Source organism: Girardinichthys multiradiatus, chromosome 23 (assembly GCF_021462225.1).
Source record: "Girardinichthys multiradiatus isolate DD_20200921_A chromosome 23, DD_fGirMul_XY1, whole genome shotgun sequence".
NCBI classification, from domain to species: Eukaryota; Metazoa; Chordata; class Actinopteri; order Cyprinodontiformes; family Goodeidae; genus Girardinichthys; species Girardinichthys multiradiatus.
In genome coordinates, this window is record NC_061815.1 from 46,471,218 (window position 1) to 46,492,919 (window position 21,702).

Consider the following 21,702-nt stretch of genomic DNA (forward strand, 5'->3'; position numbering starts at 1 on the left):
CTTTCTTTTTTCTTAGCTGCCACTTTATGTTGTTACTTGGCAACAATGGATGATTGTCTGTTAGTATGAATTAATAATTACCTGAACCAACTCATTAAAGCTGTTTTCTGGGAATTGCTTTTTCAGTAATTATCCACATTGATTTTCTTCATGCTCTCTAATAGAATGTTCTAGGCCATTTTATCACCTTAACTTCTGTGGTGATTTGAAACGAGCACAGAAATATTTTTGAGGTCATTTCATGAGTCAGAAAACTTGAGTCCAAGAAGCCAACAGCAGGACCAGCTTCTCAAAAAAATATGATGTGGACAGATGTACACGTTAGTCCTCTTAGAGCAACAGTTCAACCATTAGAATTTAGTCACAAGATTCAAAACTGAAATATATATATAAAACATGAAAAGGGGAGTCTCGTTATAGGTACCAGATCTGCTCGGGCGGTTAAATCTGCTCAGGGCCCTGTGCCATCCAATGACGTCATAATAAGGCAACCCCGTTGTGACAAACTACATTGCACACCGTTTTATAAGGAAAAGCTACATGCGCCTATTCATAAGAATCAAATCTGCTCTCTATCATAACATATTTTTGCTTTTATTTCACATTTCTTTGGCAACCTCAACATCTTTACACCATACCAAAAAAAACACCTTTTGAATTTGAAGATAAATCAATTTTATTTAGTTAGTTTGTTTACAGTGTGTGTCTGGCACTATTATTTGTTACACCAAATATCAGTCATACCTTAATACGCCAAAAAACCAAATGTATTAGACCAAATATCAGTTCCAATTTTTACATCTTTCTATTGATACAAATATTAATAAAAGGCAGTGACCTCCCACCCTAAAGTCCAAGCATTTAACATCAAACCCCACACTTCATTGGTTCTGCACACTGATTCTGCTCTCAGGACTTGGAAGTGGTGGTTAGGCTGTGGTAAGTTCCTTTCGATAGGTAATGGGAGATTTCTTTTAAAGGTGATCCATGTTTCGTACAAATGGCAATCCCTCCAAACGTACGTCAGTAGGTTGTCTGGACCAACCACAATGTTTTACGTCATCATGCCCAGGTTCAGCTAATCAGAGTGAGTAGTCAGTAGTGTGATGTCATCAGCAGGCATAGGGCCCCGAGCAGATCTGACCAACCGAGCAGATCTGGTACCTACACCGTGTGTACTCTGGCAACATTGAGTAAGCTGGTCTCTGAAGACCTGGGGGGTCTACATGGTTCATACTTGACAGGCAACTCAGAAGTGCATTTTGAACCTTACCTTCTTTAAGAGACATTTAACTGTGAATATGGTAGGCGGATCAGGTTGCATCTCTGCTTCTTAAGCACAAACCTGCTGCTATATAACTAAATAACTGGATTTTTTGTGATATTGCAAAAATTGGACAAATTTATTTGAAAAATGAGGATTAATCTCTACAAGAAAACGTCTGGGATCTGCTTCCAGTATCGGAAACAGTGTTTGCTTGGAAGGCGATTCATACAAGGACTGAGCATGTAGTGTAGAAGCACATACTGTAAACATGGAAATTAAGCTTGTCTACACAGCAACATTCTGGGACCTGTAATCATCTAACAACACCTATAATATTTATGGCTGGAAATAAAATGTAATTGAAAAAGCTGTATATTTTTATTATGTTACCAGCCTGATTAAAGAACCACCAGTCAATCAGGTTTACTGAGCATGGCTAATATATTTTATTACTGCTGTTGCTCTTTGGTACACAGGTATAAAACTGCTATATATTGAGACATGTGGTTAGAGCAGAAGCTTAAAGCTGTGAGTGGGCTGGTGCACAGCTGCTCATATAATCCAGTAATTTGGATGTGTATTTTAGTCATAGCATTGAAGGTGTGTTTTTTGATTACATGTACAGTAAATCGCAGATTTTGCTTCCACCCTTACAGACCATTTTACAGTGTCCAAGGCAGAAATACTTGGCCCGAGGTATAATTGTTTAGTTTATTGCTGACATAAACTCCAAGAGGCAGCTGTAAAATTCTATGCAAATACCTTAAATGTTGTCATAAACCGTGCCACATCATAAAGTAGATCAGTTGATTCAGTGTATCTAAAATTAAGGTACCATCTGGAACAAAAAGGCAGTAAAAGCAGAAATAACCAACCATGAAAAAGGCACCTGCCTTTTTGCTCTGCCAAAAGTTTCCCTTTGCACACCTTTGTGGAATATTCAAAGCATGGCAATGTTGTTTGTCAGGACAGGAGATAAGGATTAAATGTCCATGCATTATTCATCCCTCCCAAAGATTGGAGGAGGGTTGGGAATCAATTTGCTTCAGCTGGCTGTGAAAAACCGTCTTACAAAAAGTGATGTCTTTTAATTAGATGATGCTAGATGTATGAACAATGTTTGCCACACCACTGAAGGGGAGCACTCAATCATCACAAAATAATTTGCGGAATTATGGTTTGGTGCATTTTGGTTAAACAGGTAATGTGTCATGTATTGCAGACTATTATACTCCAAACAAACGTTAGTCAGAGATCAAGCATATACAGTAAAAACCAGACATACCAAAACATTTCAGGGAGAAACACTGTTTGACACTAGATCAGACTAAACTTTTCCCTGTTTCATGTTAGGAGTACCTTTTTTTCTATTTGCTAAATGCCAGAATAATGAGGGAAAGAATAGTTTATTATTTTCTTCACATTCAGAAGTTTACATAAACATTTTTGAAATTTGTTTTAGTATTTGTTTGAATTGCTTTCTGAACTCTATGACTTGGCTCAGCTGTTCTGGGTCTCCTTCCCCAAGCTTTTCTCAATAGTTTGCTGGACATTTGACCCATTCCTCTCTTTAGCTTCAGCCAGCAACTTTACACAACCTTTTTGCTTTTGTTCTTCGGTCGACACACATTTGCATCAAAGCACCACTCATCTCATGGACGCATAATCCATCTCCTTCCTAAACAACATGATGGCTGAGCATTCTCGTGGTCTTTATATAGTAAATGTAAACTTCTGAATTAAGGAAAGTAATACACTTTCTAAAACAACAATGACCGCTCAATATTCTGATATTTAAACAACAAAACAGATATTGTAATCCCAATTTATCTAAAGCAGGAAAATATTGGTCTGATTTAATGTAAGTGGCAAAACATTTTATTTGTATACACTGTATGTAAAAATCTGTGTATACACCATCCTGCCCGCTCGCCTCCCCTTGAATTTTAACTTATTTTGTGAAAGCCCCAGAGGCCACTAAGCTAGAAGTATCACACCATGAAGACCAAGGAGCTCTCCAAAGAAGTCGGAGAGAACGTTGCTGAGAAGTACAAATCAAGGTGGGGTCATAAAAAAATATCCAAATCTTTCATGTTGCCCTGGAGCACCATCAAATGAAAATCATTCAAATGAAAAGCACATGGTACCACAACAATCCTGCCAAAAGAGGGCTGCCCACCAAAACTCAGACTGGGCAAGAAGGTCATTAATCAGAGAGGTAGCACAGAGACCAAAGGTAACCCGGAAGGAGTTGCATAATTCCACAGCTGAGACTGGAGTATCTGTCCATAGGACCACAATAAGCCATACACTCCTTATGGAAGAGTGGCCAGAAAAAAGGCCAATAATTAGGGGTAAAAATAAGAAGGCACATTTTGAGTTTGCCAAAAGGCATGTGGCCAACTCTCCAAATGTATTGAGGAAGGTACTGTTTATATGAGACAGAAATTTTACTTTTTGGCCACCAAGGAAAACACTATGTCTGGCACAAACCCAACACCCCAAGAACACCATCCCCACAGTGAAACATGGTGGTGGCAGCATCATTCTGTGGGGACTGCAGCAGAAACTGGACATAGTCAAAGAAAAGATGGATCATGCTAAATATTGGAATATAAATGAACAAAATCTGTCCGTCTGCCTGTGATTTGGAACTGGGACGTAGGTTTACCTTCCAGCAGGACAATGTCCTGAAGCTCACTGCTAAAGCAACACTCAAGTAGTTTCACTCGAAACAAAACATGAAAAATATCAGGGGGAGTGAATACTTATGCAAGGCACTGTAGAACTACAAAACATTGGCATGTTTTGTGAGAAACTGTAATGAAAAAGGTATTTTAAAGTAGTTCACAAACAGTAGTATGATCTTAACAGCATTAGTGGAAACGGCTCATAGGGAAGCTTTTCACATGTGCTCTTAAACAGATTTTTTGTGTGCTTACATGTATTCCCGTCTTTATCGTTCTCTGAAACCCTATTTTCTTTCAGTCAGAGGGAAGTCTCTCATTGGTAGTCAGCAAACACAAAGGATGGTACAAAACAGGAAATGGTCATATGCATGCCTCTGGGAAATATCCCAGCATGAATATAAGAGAGTAACCTATTTGAAGTTGCCATTGAGTAAAGGTAATTTCATACATCTGATGATGTGAATAAATTGTGTTTTTAAAGCACTTTACTTGGCCAAGTTTGGTAGTAATATTGAGAAGAAGGGTTTTAAGAGCAGCTGCATTCAAAGTGACTTCATCTTTGTGTTTTTTAGACAATTTATAAGCTCCACAATAAAAGGTTTACTTGGTCTCTTCATCATGCAGTTGAAATCTTATATGTAATTGTACACTTATTAAATTAATTTTCATTTTGTTTTATTTGTTTTGCCTGAATTTATTTCATGGCATTGACCATAAATTAAAAAGGAACAAATCATTCCAAGTGGCAACAACCAAAGAGTTTCAGTGTAATCTTTAAATGTAGTTAAAATCACAATTATGCTTTTTGATTTTATCAGTAGTACCAACTTCAAGATTCATGGGCAGGTATGTCGCCAGGGTTTTGGGCCGGTGTATGGCCGTTTGGTATGTGTTCTTGATGTTGTGGGTCTTCTTTACGCAGCAGGGCTTTACGCTTGGGGTCTGGTGGGCCTGGCTCATTTGTTCGGTGTTGTGTAGGGTAGGGTTAGGCTAACCCTAGGCCCGTTCCATCATACTACCACTCATGTAGGGCTTTGAGATGCAGGTGCATCAATGGGTGCAGGCAGGGTTTTTCATCTCCCGGTCTCATGGCAGCCTGGGCCTCCAATTTTATTCTACAACTTTCACGACACTCTCACTTGTAACAGGCGTGTGCAGGAAAATGGGCTACAGGTGCCGCATTCCCCAGGTCAAGCCACTTTTGAACCAGAAACAGTGGCAGAAGCGCCTGACTTGTGCTACAGAGAAGCAGCACTGGACTGTTGCTCAGTGGTCCAAAGTACTTTTTTCGGATGAAAGCAAATTCTGCATGTCATTCGGAAATCAAGGTGCCAGAGTCTGGAGGAAGACTGGGGAGAAGGAAATGCCAAAATGCCAGAAGTCCAGTGTCAAGTACCCACAGTCAGTGATGGTCTGGGTGCTGTGTCAGCTGCTGGTGTTGGTCCACTGTGTTTTATCAAGGGCAGGGTCAATGCAGCTAGCTATCAGGAGAGATTTGGAGCACTTCATGCTTCCATCTGCTGAAAAGCTTTATGGAGATGAAGATTTCATTTTTCAGCACGACCTGGCACCTGCTCACAGTGCCAAAACCACTGGTAAATGGTTTACTGACCATGGTATCACTGTGCTCAATTGGCCTGCCAACTCTCCTGACCTGAACCCCATAGTGAATCTGTGGGATATTGTGAAGAGAACATTGAGAGACTCAAGACCCAACACTCTGGATGAGCTAAAGGCCGCTATCGAAGCATCCTGGGCCTCCATAAGACCTCAGCAGTGCCACAGGCTGATTGCCTCCATGCCACGCCGCATTGAAGCAGTCATTTCTGCAAAAGGATTCCCGACCAAGTATTGAGTGCATAACTGAAGGTTGACGTTTTTTGTATTAAAAACACTTTTCTTTTATTGGTCGGATGAAATATGCTAATTTTGTGAGATAGGAATTTTGGGTTTTCATGAGCTGTATGCCAAAATCATCCGTATTAAGACAATAAAAGACCTGAAATATTTCAGTTAGTGTGCAATGAATCTAAAATATATGAATGTTAAATTTTCATCATGACATTATGGAAAATAATGAACTTTTGAGAAGGACCTGTATACACAATCTATCATGCGGAGCATTATAGCAAAAGCCACAATGCTCTACTTGTGAAAGTAAATTTGTTGGGTTTCTCCATGGTACTCAGACAACTACTGAGTGCTACACTGCCAGAGCAGAACAAAAACAAAAGACTTACAGAAGACTAATAATATTCTGGTAAACACCAATTTCTGTATTGTACCACTCACACTTTGGCTAACACAGGAAGGACATGGTAGTCATCTTCAAAATTGTTAATAATACCTTGGCTTTAGCTAGTGGCAGCTGGGGCTGATGTTGCAATACATTTCTCTACCTACTCCAATATATGAAATGGAATCAACAGTGAGACGACGAATACAATTGAACAGCATCCCTTTTCATCACACAATGCCAGTTCAAAAGCACAACAAAACTTTATATCGTCAATGAGTTTAGATGAAATATGACGATTCTTATCAACCTTTTCAATGTACCTTCTTACCACAATGCGGTGTCCGTCATCTAGCTGCGCCGCTATGCTAATCTTTCCGAGCACAGCTAGCTTGACACAGTTTTCCAAATGAGCTCTTGTTCATGTTTCGTAATGAGTTTGGAGAGATGCTTCAAGTCAGTTTGTCCTGACTGTGTCCACATTAAATCACATTTGGCACTTTTAAAAAGAATGCAGGGAAAACAGAAAAGTGCATTGGCTATTCAACAGTCGGTAAGCCACAACTTGAGCCAACTCTTGTGTTGGGATTATGAATCTGAGAATATTATTTAATATTTAATATTAATATTTTAATATTTTACCAAATAATATTTCGGTCTGTTAAGGGTTGTCCTGTGAATACCAGCCCAGTAAGGCGATGGTCTTAGGACAAAATAGAAAGGTGTGAGATGAGCTCTGACATTATTGAACAGCATAAACTCTGCACATATATGGAATGAATTCACACAATTTCTTAAAATACAAGAATTTATTAACAAAATAAGTCAACTCAAAGTCAAACATATTTCAATCAACAAACTCTTTACTTTACTAAAACAATCCAACTAACTACCAAGCAGAATTAAAGAATAATGAAGACTAATGGATTATGTACAATATAAACAAGTTGATTAAAGATGATTGAAAACCATGACCAAAAGAGTGATGCAACATTACCATGCAATGTTTATGTTTGAGAACCAAGGATTATCTTGAAAAATCTGGAAATGAAGTTAAGTTAGTCTTGGAACCAACCTAGGCAATAATCAGCATACCTGTAGACAACCATTCACAATGCAAGATCAGATAAAATATTATTTTAATAAAATAATGTTTTAAATAATGATCTGCTGAATAAAACCAACCTAGGCAATAATCAGCAAACCTGTAGACAACCATTCACATTGCAAGATCAGATAAAATATTATTTTAATAAAATGTTTTAAATAATGATCTGCTGAATAAAACCAACCTTCTGGATGACCATTTCTCAACGGTGTCTCATTAGCTGTCTTTACATTATTAAGGGAATGGTAAAACATTCAAGGACGTATTTTGGAAAAGAACCAAATCTTTCTGGAGAAATGGCACTTAATGGTGTTTACTTAGTTATCAAATTTAGTAAAAGGATGTTAGAGACACATTATTTACTGGATTGAAAACTAAACCTTTCTGGGTAAATATTATTTGGCAGCAAGCACGTGTCCTTACCTGTTAGCAGTTGAAGCTAGCAAAGAAGCTGATATCTTAGCACCAGAATCAAACACATACCTTTAAAATACCAGGGTTAATAAAAGGTTTAAAATGCAAAAATGCTGACGGCGTGTTATGATCAATATTCTGTTTAAAATCACCCCTCAAGTAAAGTTTGTCTTAACTTTAAAAACACACAAACAAAGAACACAAAACTGAACATGTGTGCTGCTGATAGTCTGCTAGCACCAAGATAGCTGAGTTCAACACAAACAAAACCAAACTTAATAAAATGAAAAACGTTTAGATCATTTCAATCTAAATCCTTCTATATTATTCTGCCCAAACACTTAACCTCTTGACCTGTGGTGAGGAACGTTGTCCAAGGCGGTGAAGTTTGAAGAAACACCTCCGTGTCCGCCAACCACACTGCACGTTCACACAGTGATGCGGTCTCTGCTGTCTTCCTTCCAGACTGGGAGACCGCGTCTCTGCAGGGGCTTCTCTGGAACACCGTTTGCTTCTGCTGGCCTCAGAGAGAGTCATGCATTGCTTATACCTTAATTTCCCCTTTTTATGAATGAATACTGGGTACACAAACAGTTATTCACTCGTACTTAACTGGTGCATATGATCGCGTGATCTTATGACACTCTTGGATCCAGTTGAAGAGTTATGTCTTTTTGCCAGATGATCACCGGCGGAAGAGGTCGGCTTGTTGGAGAGGAGGTGCTCTTATTCAGACAGTGGCATCATGGGAAGTCTGCTGCTACCACCCCCCACCTCCCTCATTTCCTCACTTGCTGGAAGACAGTTTATTATAGTTCAGGAAAGTCTGTACTGGAGTTTAATGTTGAAATCCATGGCTGGGTCCCAACACTTGCAAAAACTCTGGTTGTAGACTTTAATTTTCTCCTTGGTCTGCTGGTTGATGATAATGTTGGGCTTGTCGCTCCTTAACCCGGATTTTCTCCTCCACTGTCCTTCTTGCGAACGGGTAGATAAATAAGGATCTCACCGAATTCATTGGAAGCTGCACCTTGCTCGTTAAGTTCGCCATGATCCCTCTGATTGACTGCGCAGCGCAAGCATTTTTTTTACCTGTGAGGGGTGATATTTTCAGTGCCCCAAGGCCATGAAATTTTGTGACACTGATTGGCCATATATATTTATTCATTTGCCCTAGCAACTGCACAGTGTTGGCTATTCAGCTGCACCAGTCATGATAGAAACATACGAGTCTGTTTGTGGGAATTCACTGGTAAATGAATATCACTAGGTGGGAAATGTAGTTTATTTATATTTCATATTACATAGAGACACACTTCAGTAAGTAAAATGATATATATAACAGAATTTGTAAAAATATATTTTACATTTCCCCCTCTTTTATCAGGGATGGCGGCAGCCGGCACACCAGCATCCCCAATGGGCCGACCACCACTAGTTTTAGCAGAAAGTCTCATTCATAAATACTTCTTAAATTAAAATTTTTTTTAATCCAACACATTTCTGCTAAAGCTAGATGTAAAAAAAAAAAAAAGAAAATCTGCATTCATCTGTTTTCCTGACACAAATAATCCAAAATTGCATGTAAACTCCACCACTAATTACGATGAGTATAATTAAAAATAATAATGATTGATAATAATTCAATGAGACAGTCATACATTCTGCAGCTCTTTGTCTTGCTTACTGCTCATTAGTCTTGCTTAGTAACTATTCTTTAAAATGGAAATATAGTGGTAATTTCCAAGTTCTCTGTACAACATATTGTTACATGTTTAAAAAGTAAAATATTTAGATTTTTACACATACTATGATATATTTAAACTGGTTTCTGTCATTTTAATGCTCATGGCTCACAGCTAATAAAAATGTTCTCTGAAAATTTGAATATTGCATAAGACTAATAAAAGGAAAACGAATTTTAATACAAAAATATATAAATAATATGTTATCGCCTACAGAATCTTGGGGAAGAGCGTTGACAGACAGCCTTCCACAAGGAGAGTAAACCTTAAAAGGTCATTGCTAAAGACAGCTATTCAGAGCGCTGTGTCCAATCATATTAATGGGAATTCGAGTGGATGTTATGTACAGTAAAAATAGGTGCGCATACAACTGAAATTACCTTAGCTTTGGATTGTGAAGTGAAGCCCATTATATAATCTGGGGAGATTTACAATGTGTAGACTGGCTGGATTTAAGACTTCAAGAGCCACCACACAGAAATATCCAGGATGTATCCTTGTTAATTCGCTCCTGACCCAGATACAATGCCAGAGGCACCTTACCTGGGCTTAGAAAAGTCTGTAGAATAAAGTCCTACAGCTAGGTAAAGGTAAATTAAAATGTCACCTGAAAACGAAGGTCCTAGAGTCTTAAAAAGAGTGGAGAGGCACATAATCCAAGCTGCTTGAAGTGTACTCTAAAATTTGTGTACTCTAAAATTTCCTCATTCAGTGATATTTTATGGTGTCATGTCTTCTGCTGGTGTTGCTCCATATGTTTCCTAAAGCCCAAAGTCAGTGCAACCATCTACAAAGAAATTTAAGACCTTCTCTTGTTTCCTTCATCTGACAAGCTTTTTGGGGTGCTAATTTTACTTTGATCAGTAGGACTTGGCACCTGTCCACACTGCAAAATGTAGCAATTACCTGATTTAAGGACCATGGTATCACCAGAAAACTGAACTGACCTAAACCCCATATAGAATCTGGCTATTGTTATGGTGAAAATGAGAGACACCAAATCTGACTCTAGATCAGAAGAAGGCTGTTAAGAAAAGCAAGTTGGGCATTTTCAGGAGACCCACAGGCTGATAACCTCCATGTCATGCCACATTCGTGCAGGCCCCAGTCTGCTGGAGATACCATAACCTACCTACTTGCTCATTGATGAAGATTGACTGTTGTTAGCATTTGGAAACTGAAATATCCATATATTTTGGTCAGTTCCTTACAAAAAGTAGGCAACTGACACACAACATCTAAAATTGAGTTGAGCTCCTCAAATGCATCACAGGACCTTCAGTTTTAAATTTATTGCATGACTCTTGATTCAGAGAAAGTTACAGAACAAATTCTGCCTATTTTATTTTTGCTGTAATATTATATGGTAATTTTACCCTTCATCTAAGTCTTTCATTGTAATTCGATGAAGCTCTCATCCTGTTTGATTCAGAGTCTAGTGTAATACCTGCATATACAGAAAGTTTGCCAAGTGTTGAAATTGGTTGACTTACTCTTGTTACTTCCTGGAAGATTATAATTAGGCATCAGTCAAGCTGCCTCTTGGGAATGCTGGTTCCATTAAGTTAAATTTGCTGTTATGCAGACCCCTTGGAAGAGCTAAAATTCAACAGGCTTTTACTTGTCAAAACCTATGCAGTGTATTCCATTGACAGGCAGTGAGAAGGGGTGTTAAAATGGTTTTCTTAATTCATCAATTTTTCCAACAAGCGCCTCTTTGTGTGCCTTGAATGTATTTGAGAGATTTGAAACAGGTTCAATCAGTTTTCTAATCAATGATCCTTAAATAATGGGAATTTTACACAAAATCTACTCCAAAGATACCTGGAGGTCTTTTATTGTGTTATGAGTTATATAGATGATTTATAGAAAGGTTTTATGGGAATTTTATGTAAATGTTTTTTATTCATTCATTCCTTCATTGTGTTTAGAGTAGAAAAGGTTATTCCATTATCGACCAGGCATAATTACCTCCCTTTTGAATTGTATTTATTTTTAGATGTGCATCACTAAAACTCAATCTGTCATTTAAATTGTTGAAATGACCTGGTCTTTTTTCACACACTGATACAATTCTTAATAGTCCTTTAAGGTTTTGATAAGAACTTTGGGTTATAGGGATTTTCAAATAGAATATTTTTGTCTGTATGGATCAGGCTTTTTGTTTTTTAGTTCCAAAAGGTCATAGTTGTAAAAAGAGTAAATTACCTTTAAAAATGTTTAAAGGTAAACTATGGAGTATGACCGGTTTGTTGCAACGTGGAGCTCGGACTACATCATGTCATTTCTGCTGTGGTATTCAATCCTGTGGTTATTTTAACGGGCTGATTGCACAAACAACCCTCCACCAGTCGGTACACCCCAACTAATTACATATCACACTCTAGAGAAAATACATTTCTAAAGGAAATAAAAAAGAATACAAGAATTAAAATATAAAAAATAAAAACTAATAAGAAAATATGTTAAATTTAAGAATGGAAAAATAACATAAACATGAAAATAAATTAATACATTTGAATATTTTAGCATTTCTTAGACTCCCTTCCGTACTAAAAAAAGAATATTTCATCATTGAGCTTTCAGCTGTAGAGCCCAAAAGGTGTCATTCTTTTATGGCCTTTTAGGATGATTACCCCACATAATGTTTCTATCTTTTTTCACTACTTCCATACAACATCTTTCACTTAAATCAATAATTAGATCTAGACATTTCCCAATCAGGATATTTGTCACAGATACTGATCTGTCATTTCAAATTAATAATAATCATCTTTAATGGTCATTGCACATGTACATTACAACGAAATTTGTCCTCTGCATTTAACCCATCCCTTATAGGGAGCAGTGGGCCGCCATTGTGCGGTGCCTGGGGAGCATTCTGGGGCTAAGGGTCTTGCTCAGGGACCCGGAGTGGTAATCTGTGGGATACAAACCTGGCCCCTTGTGTCCCCTCTGGAACACAAACTTCCTGTTCTAACCACTAGGCCACCACTCCCCCCGAATTAAGCATTAAGCAAAAGTCAAAGGCCAATGTATGATAAAAAGCAATGCATCTGTATGCTGGGAAACTCTCCCCGCCATGACGTTCTCCATGCTGCAATATCCGTTTTCATTTTTCTGGACAGCAACAGATATGTTGCCAACACATTCAGCAACAGTCCTCTATAAATCCTGTCTTGCGGCTGCTGTCAATAGACTAAATTACTAGATTAAAAATAACATGTTTACTCGCATGTTTTGAGGTGACTTTTTGATAATTCAGCTCACAACAATTTTACTGCGCTTCCAGTTAATTTTGCTGACAAGACTAAACTTGCAGAAAAAACTGTCTCCTGCTTCATAAGTGTAGCTTTTTGCTTTGAAATTCATAACATTTGTGTTTCAGCTGCACTTTGCGCACCTTTTCCCCATTCCAACAGCTATCTTTACACATCAAGCAGAGCAGTTCATATGACACAGACGGATCTGAAAGATCTGGAAGATCCCTGGAAGTGAAGATCATTTTAAAAGATGAAAAATAATTCTAATAAAAGATGTATAGCAGTTGAATGTAGATTAATGTAGATTGTGTTTGGTGGCAATATTCAATGAAGGAAGGCAACCATGAAATGCATGTACCAGCGGTTGTGTGTGGAGAATTTGAGTGGCAGACATGACTAAATTATAATTGTAGCATCACATTGGTTTTGCATTCAGTAGGAAAAAAAGATGAGTATTCACGGAGGGGGAAAAATCCACCCTGTCTGTGGCTCGATTGTCTTCTGGGCTTCTCTGCTTTGTTGTGTTTGTCAGTGGAAGCCTTAAATCTGTGCAAACAAAAGGAAGAGATTGTCACAGGAAACTGTGAAGTGTCTTTGTCTCAGGGTAAAGGTCAGGATAAACAACTCAAGACATTTCTAAAGGAACTCCCAAGATGCTTGAAAGAAATCATTTTAAAAGTGTGTCTGGTTTTACTTTCACTTGTTTCACCATATATTATTTTAATGATGAAAATCATTGTGCCTATTTAATAAACAGATTTCGAAAAGTGCATGAAAACGTTTAGAGTACTAATTAATTTGTCTGTATAAATTTACAATCCGAAAAGGTAATGATATTGACATTATATTTACTGTTTTGATTTATGTCACTGACCAGATTATCAATACCAGATTTAGTGGAAACAAAAAGAAAACTGACAACAAGCAGCCGCTAAGGGTTTTGTTTGCCACGCATCATTAGTCCTGATTAAAAGCCCCAGTTTCATTCTAAAAAATGAAAACATTGTGAGAGGATATTTTTCATTGAGTTTAGCTGAAATTCTGAGGTGAGCTGGTTGTTTCTTTATACCCGCATCACATGCCTCTGAAGGTTGAGTTTTTAATCCCTTTGGCATGCACTTAATAAAAATCATTGGAAGTGCTTGCTTGTCTGTGGTGATTGTTTAGCATTTCAAGGTTATCAACTTTACTTTTGCAAGTCTTGATGTGTCATATCTCTTCATCCACTTCAAGTTGTTGGCTTAAAACCATTTAAATTCTTGCTGCTGTTCAGCTGCTGCACTGCATGTGTATAACACAAAGATTTATTTACCTCCTTTAGCAGCGCCATAAAGTAAATCTGTTTGATTAAAGTGATGAACATATTAGTCTCATATCACACAGAACCAGATGTTTCATTTTGTCTCATTGTGAAGAAACCTTTGTCACTAATTACTGAACAAACATGAAATGAAAAACCATAGAATTTACTTTCATTTAAAGCAATGCTATATTTTACTGCAGAAATATGACAAAGCCATTATAACACAGCCTAGACGTTAAGTGATCTGTGATTCGGTTATTGCAGAAAGCTACACTTTGTTTAAGTTGTTTTCCACATGGTAGCTGAGATAAAAAAAGTCCAATTAGGCATCCTTTAAATCACTGCTGCATACTAATGCTGAAGGCCCCTTAGGATTTCACCAAACAGCTGCTTTAGAAATAGACTCGAGGCTTATCAGCTACAGCTAATGCATTCACTAAGGCCATTTGTTAAAGTCTTACAGTGATCTTAAAATTTCCAAAGTTAATGGGAGCATGGTACAGGTGCAAATTAATTATTAACTGTAATTTCATTGACGGATTGAATTTTATTTTACTAGTTGAATTCAAAGAATGAACCTCAAAATGCATTATACAGATTGTTTATTTCAAGCATTTATTTTTGTTAACTTTAACGATTGGCACTGCAGTTAATATACAGTGGGGAGAACAAGTATTTGATACACTGCTGATTTTGCCAGTTTTCCCACTTGTAAAGCATGTAGAAGTCTTTAATTTTTTTCATAGGTACTCTTCAACTGTGAGTGAATGTAAAACAGAAATCCAGAATATCACATTGTTTGATTTTTAGGTAATTAATCAGCATTTTATTGCATGACATAAGTATTTGATCCTCTAACAACCAGTAAGAATCCCGGTCTCACATGCCTGTTAGTTCACAATTCTACAAAAATATATTTTAACAAAAGGAAAAATTGAGATAAAATATAGAATGACATATATGATAAGATCTAAAATAGCATAAAAGAGATCAAAATATCAAATTTTTCATGTTATATTATCAAATTAGAAATGCAATACAACCAAACAATTAAAATAAAAACCCATTTAAAATCTGATAAACAAAGAAATAAGGTGAAAAATGGATTTAAATATCATAATATAACATTTCTAAACTAAAGTTAGATTGTGTTTCATTAGGTATTTGTTTATCAGGAGATGCAGGAATATAGAGCTTTGTGCCACATATAGGGATGGATACAAAATTCAGTACTTTATTAGGTACCTACTGAATTCTGTCGGTACTACCAAGTACAGATTCATAGACAATTAAATGGCTCCATGTTTTGGTACCTAAACACATCATTGTGAGACTGAGGAAGTGGAAGAGTGGGCGTTTTTCCATGCCGGACATGAACACAGCATTGCACGCATAAAAGCGTAATGATGTTAGTAGCCACTGGTACCGTCAACAAAGCAAGCTGATAGAAAGCGTTCAAAGGTATGGCTCCACTTTTCAAAATGCAATCTAGATTATGCTCGCAGCAATATTTGTGACGCGAAGTGCAAGGCCAGCAGTGGGAATACTTCTAATCTCAGGAAGCACCTGGTTAAGCACAAGATTTTTCTCAAGGCTGAAGAGTGCACAATTTTCATCAGGTTCAGATCTATGGCTACAACTCCTTCATTCATTGTTACTTGAAATAAAAGGGTGGGGATTACATGAAAGAACCCTGAGAACAGTCTCCCAACTGTACCTTACAGGAGTGGCTGCATCTTGTGGTGTAGGTGTTTTGGTGGAGGACAGATTGGTGCACTTCACAAGATAGATTGCATTTTGAAGAAAGAACATGTCGAAATATTGAAGCAACATGTAAATACATCAACCAGGAAGCCTTCACAAAGCCCTGATCTCAGTCCTATAGAAGATTTGTGGACAGAGGTCAAAAGGTGTGTGCAAAAAGTGGCATACAAACCTGGCTTGTATACACATTAAGTCTGGAGCAATGGGCCAACATTCCAGTAAACTATTGTGAGAAACCTTTGGGAGGACACAGAAAACGTCTGACCAAAGTCATACACTTAAAAAGGCATTTCTACTAAATAAGAAAATATATGTTAACTTCTGAATTTGAACAAAGTAAAAATAAAACTCATAATTCTAGCATTGCTGAATTACCTGAAATAGACAACATTTTGTCTAAGTTAATCTCTGACAGAAAAGGAAAACATTTATTTTTATATAGTGTGTCTAAATATGTAGTTTCAAGTGAAAAAATGACATTTGTGTTATTTTAACAATACTGAAGGTCATGGAGATGAAGAGACGTGTTAGGACTGAAAGTTGGTGAAGAGAGACACAGTGAGTGAGCAGCATTTGAGAAAGAGACAAACAGAGCATGATGGAGGATGGAGTGAGAGGGTTGGTTAAGCAACCTTGCTGTAATTTGTCTTCATGCTGCCGGCCCTTTGCACCATCCTCTGGTCCCAGGCTGTTTTTCTCTGACAAGCTTGTTGCCTCTAGAACAATTGGTGATTTACCTCTTACCGTGTCACTGACCAACATCCCATCCTGGGAGAAGTGCAGAGTAAATCAAAAGTCTGGACCTTCCAGTTAATCACTAATTACAGGTTGGGTGGTGGAGGTTGATCCCTCCCGGAGGGTTGAGTCCCTCAGGTCTCAAATCAGTCCCAAAAGAGAAGGCAACGCTACTTCTTACACTGATAAAATAAATCTCTCACAGAGGTGGTGCTGGACAGAGCCAGCTCCAGCAGCTCAAACTTCCATCTCCCTGAAGAGTTTCTAATTCAGGTCGGATACTATCCTTCATTCACCCCCCCACTACTTCCTCCACCGAGGTGCTAAAGCTGCGAAGGAGCCTGCCTGGGTGACAGTCTACCTACTTTCTTCTTTAAATTCCCACTATAACTTCACACATTTCTATCCCCTCAGGGATCAGTGGCAAATCGAGTTTGTTGCTTGCAGCTTATTCCAAAAGCATTAAGATACAAGGAGGCTGTAATTGAATGGTTAGGGAGGACATTATTGAAGGAGATTTTTGTCAGCATATCCACTCACTACAACCTGAGCCATTGGGTGTGGATGTGCTCAGTTATCAATGTTAGGAGATGTGAGGAGGACGATGACAGATTATTAATGCATGAATAATGTAAAATCTATGTTCTTCAATTCCTAACTGGCTGCAACTAATCTATTATCATGTGAAATATCCTCTATCATTGCTTAGATTGAATGTTTCAGCTCCAGATGTTTTTGTTTGTTTTACATTTCTTTTCTATCTGTTTGAACTCTCTTCTTTGTATTGGCTACTCTTACAAACTCTGCATGTTACTGCAGAAGGTAACGCTATGGAAACGGTTATGCCCTCCGAAACATCAGAATAAGTGTTGTATATCATAATATTGAAAACACAAGTTAGTTTTTAGCCTAGTCCAAAGGAATAAAATTAATTCGGAGTACAAAATACACCGTCTAAAGAGAACAAATTGTTATGGTGCTTGAAACTGGTTTTACCAATGTCTTAGATTTACAAAAGTAGTGGAATCAATGCAAATAAATTAGTAAACAAATGTCAAAAAATGCTCTTAAGTACAACTGTGAGAAATGTACATCATGTTCTGCTTGTCCTTTGGTGTTTTCTGATATTTATCAGAGTAAAACTAAATGAAGGACATGGGTATGTTCCAGGGAGTTGCTGCACACGGATGAGTCAGTATTTTGACGGCGATGGGACTTCAGTATTGCAAACACAGACGTATGTAGTGGTGTCATGCTTTCATCATTAGCTCGTAAATCTGGTGTTGACCAACCCAGGTTTCTGTGAGTAAGATGAAAAGAACTGAAACCAGGGGTTCCTGCTCTTTGGACTGTGGGGTTTTAAAATGAACTGTAACACAAGAAATAATTACACTGAATACATTTTTGACACATTTTAGTAATTATAGATCTAAATTATATTTATTTAATTTATTATTAAAATTTGAATAAATTTGTATTTGACGATGTTATTGTGAACCTTTTGCCCTCTTTGCCGTTTGTGCTGAAAGTAGTTTCAGGTTCTTTCAAACTGCGAAGTAGAAATTGTCAAACAATCTAAACCAATCTTCAACAAATAAAATGATTTAGCTGTCTCTGAGTGATTATCATGTTGACAACATTGTGTTTATTTCATATAAATAATTCTTAAAGCTAATTGCATCACACAAATCCAATGTGACTATGAAATCTAAAGTTATTTATTTATTTATGATTGCTTGATTCTGAATTATACTATACAAGATGTGGACCGTGCAGTGACATCTGTAATATTTGATTCAGTCTGATGTAACTACTGCCAACTTCATGGTGGTCATCACAGCCAATTTTTGTCAGCTGTTCCAGAGTTGTTGGCTCAGATTTATGGTCATTTTGGAGCAGAACAGTAATGGCGCTGCATGTCTCTTGCAGAATGATAGAACAACAGGGATGTTTGTTCTACTGTTGCTAGTTGACTATAGTTTATTTATGTTATTGCATTTAAGTATGATAGCAAGAACTTTAATTAGGTTTTTATACCGCCTCACAAATTATAAGTAAGTTGAGAAACAGTATGATTGCAATTTATTCTTGAAATGTTTAACTGGAAAGCCGCTAGAGTCATCTGATGGCTCCTATCTGACTGACAAAAATCTACACAACACAAATACAGCAAAGTAAAAGGAAGCTTAAAAACATTCAAAAGCCATTGGTCTCCGAGCGACAGCGGTCTCTTTAATTAAAGGTGCTGGCATCGTTATTCTCCGGGCTGTGGCAAGTGAGCACTGTCTGTTGGACCTTCTCTTTCATTAGATTTTGTATTTCATGCCCTGAGGAGCAGAACAAATTGAGTCTCTGTTTCTTTTTGCTCCATTGTTCATTACCCAAAAGAAAGATAAAAAAAATCATCTTCTCAGAGACCACATTATATAATACTAAAGAATGAATGAGTGTACATTGTGCTTGCGGTCTCTTTAAAAGCACCAGACACACTGCATAAATGCTGTCCAACCTTCTCACCATTGGGGCTTTTCTATTTAAATAATAAATGCAAAGAAAAGGAATGTACCACTCTACTGAGTCTGCTGGCCACGCAACCCGGTTCCAGATGAAGCGGAAGACAACGAGTATGAGGAATGTACTAATTCTGGCCATTTGAAGGGTTGTGCAGATGTACAGATTCTTCTCCTACTCTCTTTCATTAAATAAGAATGTACTTAGAATCAACACAAAGTCTGGCTTGTGTTAATCTCGCTGGACAGTAAGCATGTTAAAAATAAGCAAGCATCAAGTTACAAAGCAGTACGAGTAAGATGAGATTTTCAGTCAGCAGAAAAGCAGTGCAGCTGCTTCCTGAAAAAAGTTGGGTTTGTTTTTATAGCAAAGGTATTAAATATTTAGAGCTCTAAACTTACTGACTTTTCAGCCGTTGGGAAACTGCAACCATTGTGCTAATTCAGTGAATATCTGACACCAGGAATGGGAAAAATACCATCAAGATATATTTATTGCATTTCTTTTGCTTTATGGGACCAGTCTCTATTCAGAAAAAAACCATTATCTGTAATGTCAATTTATTTTTCTTGAATTTAATTACCTTTTCCTCCTTCTCTCCTAAACAGACGTGTATCTGCTCAACCTCCCAGATGAGCAGAAAGTCAGCATCACAACAGTTACTGTTGGTCAGAGCGCTGTGTTGACCTGCGCCATCACAGGAGAGCGGAGGCCTCCTATTTTATGGAAGAGGAACCATCAGTATCTCAACTCCCTGAACCTGGAGGACCTAAGTGTAAGCTTTTTTTCTGTGATTTTAGATTTGAATGCAGAGTAAACAGTATGTACATCAAGTTGTCATAACTTTTTTTAAATGTTATGAGTGGCTCCTGGAAGACAGTTGGAGGGTTATTGCACACAGCAAGTGAGCATTCTGTTCTTTAGTTTGATTTGTTGGAATCCAAAAATGCTTGCAAAAAGATGACGTTTAAAAGATTATTTAAGAACCTAAAGTATAATGACCAAGCTGTTTCAAGATGGGGGAAAACTTTGAATTTTAATTGAAAGGTAGGCATGAGCTGATATATTTAAAGTTTAGCCTTGAGTGAAATACCACCATTTTGTCATATGAACAGATAGAATTTGTAAAATTAAGTATGTTGGAGTACACTCCTTTTCATTGTGATAATAAAAAATAAAAAAGAGTGAAGTAAATCGTGCTTATTCATAACTATTATCACAATAACCTGCAATGAAATAGCAATGTGCTGATTTCCTAATATGGTGCAGCTACTAGTACTCCTTTTTTAAGCCATCTGACCACTTACTCTATGACCAAATGATGTGCTTCTCTGGCATCTCTTTAAAAGGCTTTAAGCCATAAGGAAAGGCATGACTGAACATTGTAGTCACTTCAAAAACATAACTTTTTAACAGCTTGGTGTACCTTTTTGTGCCGTCACAGTATTTATGTTGTATAACACCAAATTACTCAGTGTGTGTAGGCTGACCCATATCCAGCAATGAACCAACTAATGATCATGAGTGTCAGAACTTGATCACAGAGCAAACAGATAAAATTGGCCTCACCTAACTGCTCATATGAATGTTGCCTATCTTGAAAAGATGGACACTAGTATATGCTTTGGAAGAAATCCAAGCAGTCATCCAGATGACATGTACCACATATGTAAACATTGTTATAAACAAGAAAACTCTGTCATAATAACATTGTTCCCTAATGGCACTGGTCTTTTTCAGAAGGGTAATGCTTCATGACACACAGCAAGAAATAGCTTGATAAGGATCTAAAGAAACATGACAATGACTTTAATTTGTTGTGGCCTTCTATTAAATGGTTAAATGGTAAATAATAATTTCTGCATTTGTGGGGTGGATCAGATTTGGACAAGAAGCTGAGTACAGGAAGGTGGTGGACCGCTTTGTGGCATGGTGTTGAAACAATCATCTCATTTTGAACATGACTAAAACAAAAGAGATGATTGTAGATTTTAAGAGAAACAGGAATAAGTCAAAAACTATTTACAGGTCCTTCTCAAAATATTAGCATATTGTGATAAAGTTCATTATTTTCCATAATGTAATGATGAAAATTTAACATTCATATATTTTAGATTCATTGCACACTAACTGAAATATTTCAGGTCTTTTATTGTCTTAATACAGATGATTTTGGCATACAGCTCATGAAAACCCAAAATTCCTATCTCACAAAATTAGCATATCATTAAAAGGGTCTCTAAACGAGCTATGAAACTAATCATCTGAATCAACGAGTTAACTCTAAACACCTGCAAAAGATTCCTGAGGCCTTTAAAACTCCCAGCCTGGTTCATCACTCAAAGCCCCAATCATGGGTAAGACTGCCGACCTGACTGCTGTCCAGAAGGCCACTATTGACACCCTCAAGCAAGAGGGTAAGACACAGAAAGAAATTTCTGAACGAATAGGCTGTTCCCAGAGTGCTGTATCAAGGCACCTCAGTGGGAAGTCTGTGGGAAGGAAAAAGTGTGGCAGAAAACGCTGAACAACGAGAAGAGGTGACCGGATCCTGAGGAAGATTGTGGAGAAGGGCCGATTCCAGACCTTGGGGGACCTGCGGAAGCAGTGGACTGAGTCTGGAGTAGAAACATCCAGAGCCACCGTGCACAGGCGTGTGCAGGAAA

The 21,702-nt window shown here is 37.6% G+C and overlaps 1 protein-coding gene across 3 annotated transcripts in view; it reads left to right on the forward strand.

The window, feature by feature from the left end:
• Positions 1 to 21,702, forward strand: part of fstl5 (follistatin-like 5) — a 286,679-nt gene that overhangs the window by 165,848 nt on the left and 99,129 nt on the right. For all 3 annotated transcript variants that reach the window (XM_047353775.1, XM_047353776.1, XM_047353777.1), the window contains exon 7: positions 19,645 to 19,811. In XM_047353775.1, the coding sequence (XP_047209731.1) occupies positions 19,645 to 19,811 (167 nt within the window). The remainder of the gene's footprint in view (positions 1 to 19,644; positions 19,812 to 21,702) is intronic.